The following is a 12,333-nucleotide window of genomic DNA, read 5'->3' as shown; positions in this document are numbered from 1 at the left end:
TGTAAGTAAAGTTCTAAGGGATTACATAATGATTTAATTGATGTCTGAAGCTGTTCTTAAAGTGGAACTAAAGGCACTATACTTACAGTGCCTTGAAAAAAAGTATTCACACCCCTTGAAATTGTGCACATTTTGTCATGTCACAACCAAAAACTTAAATGTATTTTATTGGGATTTTATTTGATAGACCAACACAAAGTGGTACATAATTGTGAAACTGAAGGGAAATTATAAATGGTTTTCACTTTTTTTTCTACAAATAAATATCTGAAAAGTGTGGCATGCAATTGTATTCAATACTTTGTAGAACCACCTTTCTCTGCACTTACAGCTGGGCATGTCTCTACCAGCTTTGTAAATCTAGAAAATTACATTTTTGCCCATTTTTATTTGCAAGATAGCTCAAGCTCTGTCAGATTGGACAAACAGCAATTTTTAAGTTGTGCAATAGATTCTCAATTGGATTTAAGTCTGGACTTTGACTGGGCCCCATTCTAACACATGAATATGCTTTGCTCTAAACCCATTGTAGATCTGGCTGTATGTTTAGGGTCATTTCCTGTTGGAAGGTGAACCTCCACCCCAGTCTCAAATCTTTTGCAGACTTTATCAGGATTTCTTCTAAGATTGCCCTGTATTTGGCTCCATCCATCTTCCCATCAACTCTGACCAGCTTCCCTGTCCCTGCTGAAGAAAAGCATTCCCACAACATGATGCTACCACCACCATTTTTCACAGTGGGGATGGTGTGTTCAGGGTGATGTGCAGTGTTAGTTTTTCATTTAGGCCAAAAAAAATAAAAATGTATATTTAAATTTTGGTCTCATTTGACTAAAGCACCTTCTTCCTCATGTTTGCTGTGTCCCCCACATGCCTTCTTGCAAACTGCAAACTGGACTTCTTATGACTTTCTTTCAACAATGACTTTCTTCTTGCCACTCTTCCATAAAGGCCAGATTTGTGGAGTGCATGACTAATAGTTGTCCTGTGGACAGATTCTCCCACCTGAGCTGTGGATCTCTTCAGCTCCTCCAGAGTTACCAGGGGCCTCTTGGCTGCTTCTCTGATTAATGCTCTCATTCCACGGCCTGTCAGTTTAAGTGGACGGCCATGTCTTGGTAGGTTTGCAGTTGTGCCATACTCTTTCCATTTTCGGATGATGGATTAAACAGTGCTTCGTGAGATGTTCAAAGCTTGGGATATTATATTTCTTATAACCTAACCCTGCTCTGAACTTCTCCACAACATTACTTTATCCCTGACCTGTCTGGTGTATTCCTTTATGCCTTCATGAAGCTATTTGTTCACTATGGTTCTCTTTCAAACCTCCGAGGGCTTCACAGAACAGCTGTATTTATACTGAGATTAAATTACACACAGATTTCCTAATTAGGTGACTTCTGAAGGCAATTGGTTCCATTTGCTTTTAGTTATGGGTATCAGAGTAAAGGGGTTGAATACAAATGAACGCCACACTTTTCAGATATATATTTGTAAAAAAAATTGAACACCATTTATCATTTTCCTTCCACTTCACAATTATATGAACTTTTTTAAGGGGTAGGAATACTTTTTCAAGACACCATACCACCTTTCTAAAAGGTCCAGGTCCCCTGCTGGCATTTTCTCCCTGGGTGCCAATCTTTTGGCATCTCTATTGGCCAGCACAGGATGACACATCTCCTGCACGTGTGCAGAAGTCATAATGTTGGCACACAGGGACCATGTTAGCAATACAAGCTAAGGTGCACATGCTCAGTTTACATGTCACAGAAGACTGCGAGCAAGGAAGGTAAGTGTATTTTACTGCAGAAGAGACATTGCATGTCTCCTCTATGATAGTAGCTTGTCTGCTCACAGACTGTTGTAAGGAGAAGCTGTGCTCAAAAAATAACATAGACACAAGATTAGTTACCAGTATTACCTATGGTCTCCCTGCAGCTGATATTGTCCCTATTAGGCTGCATTCACACCTAGGCGTAGGCAATAGCGGCGTTTTTTTCGGCGTTTTTTTCGGCGTTTTGTCGCGCGTATATGCGCGTTTGCGCGCGTTTGCGCGCGTTTGCATACAGCGTCTTCCGACGTTTTTGTACCTTGTCGTTTTTCATATAATCCAATAGGAAAAATTATCATCCCTGACATCACTTGTTGCTATCCTAGGATTTTTTTTTTCCTCTTCCTGTGTTAATATACCTCTTCCGGGTCATCATTGTGCTTCCGACTCCACACTGAGAAAATGAGCGACGATGAGATGGCATGTATGCTGGCAGCAGCCACCGCCACCTCGTATATGCTATACCAGGGACAGAGGAGAAGGAAGAGGGCACGGAGATACTGGATCCACCCTGTTATTGCCGGTCGGGAAGAGACAGGCCAATTTTGGGTCCTTTATAATGATCTCCGAGAGCACGAGGAGAAATTTCTGGACTACACCAGGATGTCAATTAAAAGGTTAGTAAAAAGTATCTGTATTCATTCTTTTTGACATTGTACCTTTCCATGTCCACTAAAAACCCCATTTATTTTTATTAACAGCTTCGATGAGTTGCTTGAACTGCTCAGCGGTAGATTACAGAGGATGGACACCTTTTTCCGCAATTCCATACCCCCTGTGGAGCGACTTATCATCACACTGAGGTAAGGTTAAAAATCTTTGTCAAATTTATTGTGCTGATATTTTTTTTTTTTTAAATTTTCCAAAATGATGCTCTAGTGCCCATAAAAAAAAAAAAAAAAAAATGTAGAAAACCCAAAAGAAAGCTACCGTATTTGCCGGGGTATAAGACCACTGTGTGTAAGACGACCCCCTAATTTTACATCCAAAATGTTGGTTTTGTGATATACTCACCGTATAAGACTACCCCCTTCCAACTATTCATGACTCGCCTCACGGTGCCACCATTACATTCCAGACTGTGCCCCATTACATGCCAGACTGTGCCCCATTACATTCCAGACTGTGCCCCATTACATTCCAGACTGTGCCCCATTACATTCCAGACTGTGCCCCATTACATGCCAGACTGTGCCCCATTACATGCCAGACTGTGCCCCATTACATGCCAGATTGAGCCCCATTACATGACAGACTGTGCCCCATTACATGCCAGATTGTGCCCCATTACATGCCAGACCTGCCCCATTACATGCCAGACTGTGCCCCATTACATGCCAGATTGAGCCCCATTACATGCCAGACTGTGCCCCATTACATGCCAGACTGTGCCCAATTACATGCCAGATTGAGCCCCATTACATGACAGACTGTGCCCCATTACATGCCAGATTGTGCCCCATTACATGCCAGACCTGCCCCATTACATGCCAGACTGTGCCCCATTACATGCCAGATTGAGCCCCATTACATGACAGACTGTGCCCCATTACATGCCAGACTGTGCCCCATTACATGCCAGATTGAGCCCCATTACATTCCAGACTGTGCCCCATTACATGCCAGATTGTGCCCCATTACATGCCAGACCTGCCCCATTACATGCCAGACTGTGCCCCATTACATGCCAGATTGAGCCCCATTACATGACAGACTGTGTCCCATTACATGCCATATTGTGCCCCATTACATGCCAGACCTGCCCCATTGCATGTCCAGACCGGCCCCTTTACATGATCAGACCGTGCCCTTACCTTTGCGAATCGTGGCCGTACGTTTCTTCAAAAGCCGTGCCTCCTACATCTTCTGTTCCGTGATAGGCGGAACATTCAGCGTCCTATGAGGCACTGTGTTCAGTGTTCGTCCATCACGGAGGCCCTCTCGTCCGAGGACGAGAGGGCCTCCATGATAGGCGGACACCAAACGCACCAAACACTATTGCATACATTACCCAATACTAATATATTTGTATATGCATCTAATATTAAAAAACACACGTTTTAGAAGGTCCAATTTTTTTTATTTTTTTATACAGAATATTAAAAACTATATTCATCAAATTTGTGTTTTTTTATTTTTGTCAACAAAAAGAAATCAAGCAAACGTTGCTCATAGAACAGTTTATTAAAGATTTTGGAAACTTTTAGGGGATTCCCCTGTGTCATCCACTGACATGCCAGCATGTATTGATTGGTCAAAACGTGACCGTTTGGAACTAGACGTACTAGCATGCGTCCAACGGGAAGGTGGTGTTGCTGGTGGTGGTGGTGGTGTTGGTGTAGGTTGGGGATTGTAAGGTGGGAGTGTAGGCAGGTGTGGGTAATCAGAATAAGTCGATGTCGTCCGAGAAGGGTAATAAGTAGGAGGTTGTGTCGGCAGATGAAGTGTTTGGGAAGTCGGAGGATGGTAGGCAGAAGGTGTCGTCTGTGGGTGTGTGTAAGGTGAAAGTGTTTGGGTAGTCTGAGGAGGGTAGGTAGAAGTTTGCGTCTGCAGGTGCGTAAAATCAGGAACTGTTGTGGAAGTATGAGTAGTGTATGCAGAAGGTGGTGTTGGTAGATGAGGGTGGGTAGAAAGTGTTGTCGTCTGAGTCGGGTAAGGTGGTGTGGGTTGAGGTAGGTGGCTGGGAAAAGGTGGTGCTGTGAAGTGAGGAAGTGGTGGTGCTGACATATGTTGCGGGGGGTGGGTAGCATAAGGACCATAGGGTGGTGGTGGTTCTGGGGATTGGTATGGTTCCTCGGGTGGTATGAATGTGGCAATGTACCGTATGGTACCTGCCAACATATCGGCTTGTAGCCTTTTCGGAACCCTGTCCATCAGCTCCCCCAGACATTTGGCAGACATGTGTCCGTATGAACGGTTAGTACCCATTCTCTCTTTCATGTCTGCCATTATCTCTAACATTAGTTTCACATTGGGGTCTGGATCCGGAGCCTTCCTTCTGATCCCTCTCGCAGCTACACGCGGTAACGGCCTTGGTGTGGACTCCTCCTCTCCCACAGGTGTTGCCGTCGTTGATTGTGAAGAAGTGGCCAACTGGCTTTCCGGCTCCAGACCCGCCAGTGCCTGATCGGCAGAATTTATGCTGCAGCTATCCATCCCGACAGGGGCGGTTGGAGCTGCTTCCTCCCAGCTGTTTTCAGTGCTGAAAATATAAATGAGTTATTATAACTTACGTATACCAATTTCGTTTACTGTCCTTAGTACAGATAATAGTTTACCTCGCCAAAGTCAATGAAGGTCTAAGGAATTCCAATTCCTTCGCATGGATATATTCCTTCGGGGCACATGCCGACGATCCACTTCTGGTATTCCTTATTAGTCTCATATAGCGTGTATAGGCGTCACGAATACTCTTCCACTTATTTTTTATCATTTTAACTGTCAAAAACAAAATAAAATAATATATATTATTGTCTTTGTAGGTATTTATCGACTGGACAGTCTCTAGGAAGTCTACATTATGCCTTCCGTATAGGCAAGTCTACAGCGAGTTACATCATACGTGACACCTGCTCTGCTATATGGGAGGTTCTCCATGAAGTAGTTTTCAAGAAACCTACTGCACAGGAATGGGCACAGATTGCGGAGGTATTCTGGCAACGCTGCAACTTTCCCAATTGTGTCGGAGCAATAGATGGGAAGCACATTAGGATTGTGAAGCCCATGACAAGTGGAAGCGAATTCTTCAACTACAAGAAATACTTCTCATTTGTATTGATGGCTGTGGCTGATGCAAACTATTGTTTTACATACATAGACATTGGGTCATATGGCAGCAGCGCGGACTCAACTATCTTTGGGAACTCTTCCTTTGGTCAAATGCTGCGAACAGATGGTCTTGACCTACCAGAATGCAGTCCACTACCAGGCACAAATGGCCCTCTCCTACCCAGTGTATTTGTGGGTGATGAGGCCTTTTCTTTGGGGACAAATCTCCTACGGCCTTATTCGGGTCATAGTTTAACACAGGAGAGGAGCGTATTCAACTACCGCCTAACCAGAGCACGGCGAGTAGTTGAATGCGCTTTTGGTATACTTGCCAATAAGTGGCGGCTCCTGCACACTCCCATTGTGTTAAACATGCAGAATGCCGTCACTGCTGTCAAAGCTGCGTGTGCCTTGCACAACTTTGTGAGGCAGCGCGATGGCTTTGATTTTGAAGAGCCGGTTGCTGAGACTCTGGAAAGAGCTCAGTGGACTGGTGTCCGTGGGAACAGGCAGGGTTCATATGTCCGCGATCAGTATGCGGCATATTTCATGTCTCCTGCAGGACAGGTACCATGGCAGCTGGATTCTATTTAATTATTAACATTATTATTTTTTTGTGAATATGCTGTTGTGATAAAATAAAAATATTTGATTTATGTATTAAGAAGTCTCATGTTTATTTTATTTTTATATTTTTTTAACTTTTGGTGCATTATCCCTATGATGTCAAATTCGGGGTCAGAGTGTCAGGATGGGAAGAACAACTCACGGGTCCTGCATCAGTGGGAACATTAGGGTTGGTGGTTACTAGGAAGGGGAGTATCTCCCCAATGGGGCACTGTACTGTATTATTCACTGATAACAATGATGGTATACTAATCCTCCTAGGTGGAATAGTATACCATCATTGTTATCAGTGAATACTACAGTACAGTGCCCCATTGTTGTTGTCAATGGGGGGGATAGTGCGTCATGACATTGGAAGGTGTTGTGTCCAAAGGGCCGGACAAAGGCTAGCAAACGGCCAAATCTGGCACTCGTGCAGCAGCATAGGTGCTTACAAAAGGTGGTGGCAATAGATATTTTATTTAACCACTTCAAGACGGCCATCAGCACATATACGGCCACAGGGTGTTTCTACTTCTGTGGTGGTCCGTATTTGTACGGCTGACCCTTCCCTCTTTCACCACGCGCGCTCCTGAGCGCCCAGCGGGGAACTTCTGTGCTGGCCGTGTACCTTTGACACATCAAATGACAGAACACTGTGAAAGACACATTTGAGTGACCGTTTGATAGAAAATCTGTGCGGCCAATTAGAGATGATCTCATATGTAAACAGATGAGATCATTTCTCATTGGCGGCTAACAAAATGACAACGTCATGTGAGGGAGAGAGGAGACCGATCTGTGTCTCTTGCAAATAGTGACACAGGTCTGTCACCTCCCCCAGTCAACCCCCTTCCTCCACTGTTACAACACTATATTGAGTACACATTCCCTTCCTCACCCCCCTAGTATTAAGCAATTCCCTCCCAGTCACATTAGTGCAAAAAATGTGAAAGGCGTTAAAAATTGTGTCAAAAGTGTACGATGTGTCCGCCATAATGTCAGTCTTGAGAATATACCTACAAAATAGTCTTACCTGTAGATAAAAGTCAAAAACCATGGGTTTACAAACATTGAATTTCCAAAAATAAAATATATATATCATCTACTTATGTTCATTTGACTGTTTGCAGGAGTTTACCTTTTTTATCCTTATCAGTTATTTGGGTCCAGTTCTGGTAAATCTGAGAGCCAATTTGGTCCCATGCCCTCCTCCGAACGGTTCGCAGGCTGTAAGATGGATGCTTAATGTCATGAAGGCAGGGGTGCTCCTTGACCATCCTGATAAATTTTTCAGGGTCTAGGAGGGAGAGGGTTTCATCCATGTCTGAATCCATGCTGCAGTGTGATATACTCCTATGGAAAATGGTGATTTTTGGACTTCCTGTTTGAGATTATGTACTTTTTTTTTACATTTCCTGTATTCAATTTGAGCAGCAGAGGCGTCAAAACGCTTGTACAAACGCTTGTTGTCGCGCTATACGCGCTTATCGGGCGTTTTACATTGCTTTCAATGGAAAACAAAAAACGCTCAAATACGCGCATATCGCGCGTATTGCGCGACAAAAAAGGGTCCGGAACTTCTTTTGACTACAGGCGATGCGCGACAGGCGCATCAGCGTGCAGATGTGAACCATGCCCATAGCCTTACATGTATTTTGGTCCCTCTGGCGTTTGTGCGCGTCGCGCTACAGGCGACAAAACGCCAAGGTGTGAATGGGCTCTTACTGACTTGTCATGTCTTGTTCTGCAGTCTGTCTCTCTGTTTGGAGAGAATCTAGCTTTGTTATGTTGGAGCCTGCCCCTTATATCACTGATGGTCTGATGACTGATGGAAGTTCTAGACATTCTTTATAAGATATCAGATCTTCACTGTTTGAATTTAGCTTCACTTTCACTATCATGTGTTCTACACACTTTGCTAGTTATGAAGACAATGGTGGCAAACCAGGTTATGTGGACTGAATATCTGGAAATAATTTGCATCCATTGAGTCATTATCACACTGTAAGGCTTAGTAAGGCCTCGTCGTTTTCCTCGACAAAATCCATCAAGAAACTTGGTGGCAGAGCTTTTTTGCCGAGGTCGTGTGTATGTTTTTCGTCGAGAAAACTGTCGTGGATCTCGACGAGTAAAAAAGAGAACAAGTTCTCTTTTTTCTCGTCGGAAGTCTCAATTTCCTAGTCGTGTTTCTCGTCCGATTGGTTTATGACGAGAAACACGTTTGTGTGTATGCTTAGAAACCCGCGCATGCTCAGAATAAAGTATGAGACGGGAGGGCACCTTCGGTAAAAGTAGCGTTCGTAATAGCACAATCGTCACGCTGTAACAGACTGAAAAGCGCGAATCGTCTCTTACCAAACTTTTACTTAACACGCAGTAACATGAGATTAGCAAAAGCAGCCCCAAGGGTGGCGCCAATGGATTAGAACTTCCCCTTTATAGTGCCGTCTTACGTGTTGTACGTCACCGTGTTTGAGAACGATGAGATTTTGTCTTGACAGCGTGTACGCAAAGAATGCTTGACAAGATTCTCGACAAGCCTGACAAGGAACTCGTCAAGGAAAACGATGTTTCTTTTACGACAAATTTCTCGGTAGTGTGTACGAGGCCTCAGTCTCTATGTGAGTGCCCAGTATTGAATATACCTCCGTGGGAGGAAAAGGTGCAGCTTCTTCAGCTGGAGATCCTTACAGGAATAAGCCGGTCTCTGTGTCACTGTGGAGGAATGCCCATTAGGCCAATATGCCTTGTGATAGGGGGAAATGAGATAAGTATATATTTAAGTATATAATATTTGCAATTTCCTCAAATTGTAAATCTTAAATAATTATTAATTTACATCTTAAAGGGGCAGTACTATTTGACCATTCACATATTAAAATAAATGAAGGAATTATTTCTAAAGGGTCCAACAACAGTCTTACACAATTTTGTGAAGGTTGTTTTTTATTTTATTAATTTTTTACATCCCATTTAGAAAACCATGTTAGATGGTTTTGTATAAAAGGAAGGTTTATCAGTTCCCTTCTGTTCCATTTCACTATTTGCTAACTATTTTTAACAGTTCTAGCTATTGTCGCTGAATTTATTCAAAACACACTTTTTAAAAGCTGTATTCAGACTTTGACAACAAAAATTTTGAATGTTTTTTACAACATTATGGTCATGATGAAGGTTATTATTTGTTATATAGGGGTTAATTTGCTAAAAGCAAATAGACTGTGCACTTTACAAAATTGACTTCCATCATCCAATCATGTCAAGCAAAAATGCTGTTTTTCAATTTTCCTTGCATGTGATTGGGTATTCATTGCAAAGATTTACCTAATTTACTAAGCTCTGGTGCAACTGCACTCGCAAAGTGCATAATCTGGTTGCCTTTAGTAAATGAACCCCATAGTTTCTCCTCCTGAGTGAGTTTTTTTGTTGTTTTGGATCAACAGATATTTGCCCTATTTTTTTTACCAAATATGCAGCAATTTTTCTAACACTGAAACGTAAAAAAAAAATACTGTTTTTCCAGTATGTCAGTTAGCACTTTGATCCTTTAAATACAGTAGATAGACAAAAACAAAGGGTTGAATATGAGCAGAAAGGCAACTGTTTCAGTGTGTCAACTCTTTATTAAAGCCCTATGTTGCCACTAAAATAATTATGTCACCTTGGGGGTAATGTATATAGGTATTTTGATTTCTCCCAACATGCTTTATTAACCTCCCTGGCGGTATGATTCTTTCAGAAAAAACATGCTGAAAGCGGTACCATTATTTGCAAGGAAATTTGGCGTTTTATATTGTAGGTCTGTAATTTTTAGAAATAACTCACTTAAATCTGACCAAACAAGATTCTAATAGGCATCCCGGGTATGACATTTTTTTAAAAACAAAATTATAAATTATAATATAATAAATTATTATAAATAATTATAACAAATAATAATATAATTATAATAAAAATTATTCAATAATGTAATCAAATCAAAATCACTGAAATTTGCTCAGTTGCAGAATTGTTGCTGTCATTTTTTTTTTTTTTTATGACGAATTTCCCCACAAATCGCTATCGCACAATTCTGCAAGTGATTATAATTTATTATCGCTGTTTTTTAGCTGATCTAAAACTATTTTTGACATAAAGGGACACTTTTGGTTGCTATGGACAATCTACAGTTTGCAGGGAGAAAGAAACGTTTTTATTATATAAAATGACATGCATGACACTGGACAGACCACTAGGGACAAGGGGGTTGTGTTTTTTTTACATACAGTACTGTAATCTATAAGATTACAGTATACTGTATGTAAAGTGTTTGTTTACTTTTTTGAATTTGGCGCCGTTCTCCGTCCCCGTGCGTCGTAACGTCGCAGGGAACGGAGATCGGCGTCACACAGAGGCACTGTGTGAATCGAGCGAGGTCCCGCTCGCTCACACAGCGCGATGGCATCGCTGGATCCAGGGACAAGGTAAGTAAACCATGCCTGTGGATCTAGCGAGGCAAGCCCGAGTCTGACTCGGGGATACCGCCAGGCAGGTTAAGGTCTTTGAATTAAACTACAGTTTAAATGAGGCTCCACCAGCCTAACAAATAAGGGAACACACCTCAGAATGTACACAGGTGGAGACAGTAATGAACACAGGGTCAATGGATTTAAATATAGTTCAGTACAAATAAGCATAGACATTTTTTCATGTACAATATCTCAAACTCAGATTTTACAACAATTACCGGTATGTTTCTTACTTATATATGATGGTGATAGAACTAAAAAAAGTCAATGTGATTGTACTTACTGCCAATTAACAGCTGAACACACTTATCTTATGCCTCTTGTTACCTTTAGTCATTGCATATATTTAATATGGTCATTTTTTTTTTATGTGGATTTTATTGATTCTCTAGGCTATAAAGTGTGAAGCTGCTATCTATTTTCAAATGTATGCTAGTAATTGTTCTAAGAACCATTTTTTTTTTTTTTTATTCCTAACTTGAGAATTATTAGTAATGGTGTGATAACTACTATTTGTATTTGTGTACTATATGTATATGTATAGGCACATTTTTATTGAATAGCCATACGAACATGAAAAATATTGTCTTGGATCTTTTAATTTCCCAACATAAACGGCAAACCCCAATAATGTATATTAAAAAAAGAAAAGTAGAAATGATAAAAAGGACAGAAGAGCAGTGTTCATGATAATTTATTGCTTATTCGATGACTTTTGAAGAGCATGAGTTCCTCAGAAGAGCAACACCAAGGGCATCAAGAAATTGGAGTGACAAAATTAATTAGATAGTTGTCATTAATTATTAGGGGAATTGCGTATGAGCATTTCCAGAAAAAGATGACTTTGCAGGAAATTATTAACTGCATCCATCTCAAACAGGGATTAGCCAAATGAATAGAGATTGGACATGTCAAAACATGCCAAACATCATTGTTGCTTTTCCGGGTACCTAGAAACAAAAGTTCTTTTGTTTTGTCTATTAGTGGATTGGCATTTTTTTCAGACCTCACATTGGAACAATGTTCAGACTTTTTAATGTGTTTTCTATAGGTTTGAGTAGGTTATAGTCAAGTACTGTGGAATAGCAAAAAACAGTCTGCAGTGCTAAATTACGCTTTTAGGTCTGTTTTTTTATTCTTCTTCTTTTTTTAATGTGCCAGAATGACTAACTTGACTTAAACAACATGTAAATTATAACTTTCTTACTTGCTAACAGATATGTGCTTACTTGACAAAAATGGTTGACTGTCTGAACCAAACAAAGTGTCATTGGTCTCTCTTAAGCCCCGTCACGATCATAAAATCGTATGAAAAATGCCGCATTCAGATCGATCGTACGATAATCAGATCGTTAGTACAAAGCGTTTGAGAGCCGATGAGTTCATCTGATATTATTCTATCGGACATGCACGGAATTTTTTTTTCGTATGATGCCAGATCGTACGATTTTTGTTTAATCAGTACAGCAGTCGTTCGAAAATGTAATACAAATGCATTACAACACATGACATCGCTTCTGAATTTTTATTCTGTCGTACGAGAATTTTCGTGACTTTAGTAAATTAATCAGATTCAACGTGAGATTAGCATACAAAAAAAAACGGACGATCATT

At 41.1% G+C, this 12,333-nt stretch overlaps 2 protein-coding genes across 2 annotated transcripts; one reads left to right on the top strand and one right to left on the bottom strand.

The window, feature by feature from the left end:
- Positions 1-2,114: 2,114 nt before the first annotated feature.
- On the top strand, positions 2,115-6,231 carry LOC120927814 (protein ALP1-like). The gene is made up of 3 exons (XM_040338733.1): positions 2,115-2,451; positions 2,536-2,637; positions 5,317-6,231. The coding sequence occupies exons 1-3, from the start codon at positions 2,237-2,239 to the stop codon at positions 6,194-6,196; spliced, it is 1,197 nt and encodes a 398-aa protein (XP_040194667.1). The 5' UTR covers positions 2,115-2,236; the 3' UTR covers positions 6,197-6,231.
- On the bottom strand, positions 4,000-5,354 carry LOC120927815 (vacuolar protein sorting-associated protein 37C-like). The gene is made up of 2 exons (XM_040338734.1): positions 5,113-5,354; positions 4,000-5,036 (listed from the first exon to the last, which is right to left on the bottom strand). Exons 1-2 carry the CDS (start codon positions 5,265-5,267, stop codon positions 4,019-4,021), a joined length of 1,173 nt encoding a protein of 390 aa, XP_040194668.1. The 5' UTR covers positions 5,268-5,354; the 3' UTR covers positions 4,000-4,018.
- Positions 6,232-12,333: the final 6,102 nt, after the last annotated feature.

This window comes from Rana temporaria, chromosome 2 (genome assembly GCF_905171775.1).
Source record: "Rana temporaria chromosome 2, aRanTem1.1, whole genome shotgun sequence".
In the NCBI taxonomy this organism is placed as follows: domain Eukaryota; kingdom Metazoa; phylum Chordata; class Amphibia; order Anura; family Ranidae; genus Rana; species Rana temporaria.
This window is presented reverse-complemented; position numbering and strand designations above follow the sequence as displayed.

Coding starts and splice junctions, on each gene's coding strand:
- LOC120927814 (XM_040338733.1), top strand. CDS start 2,237: ATGAGCGACGATGAGATGGCATGTATGCTGGCAGCAGCCACCGCCACC. Junction 2,452..2,535: donor ACCAGGATGTCAATTAAAAG/GTTAGTAAAAAG, acceptor TTTTATTAACAG/CTTCGATGAGTTGCTTGAAC. Junction 2,638..5,316: donor CGACTTATCATCACACTGAG/GTAAGGTTAAAA, acceptor TTGTCTTTGTAG/GTATTTATCGACTGGACAGT.
- LOC120927815 (XM_040338734.1), bottom strand. CDS start 5,267: ATGATAAAAAATAAGTGGAAGAGTATTCGTGACGCCTATACACGCTAT. Junction 5,037..5,112: donor CCTTCATTGACTTTGGCGAG/GTAAACTATTAT, acceptor TTATATTTTCAG/CACTGAAAACAGCTGGGAGG.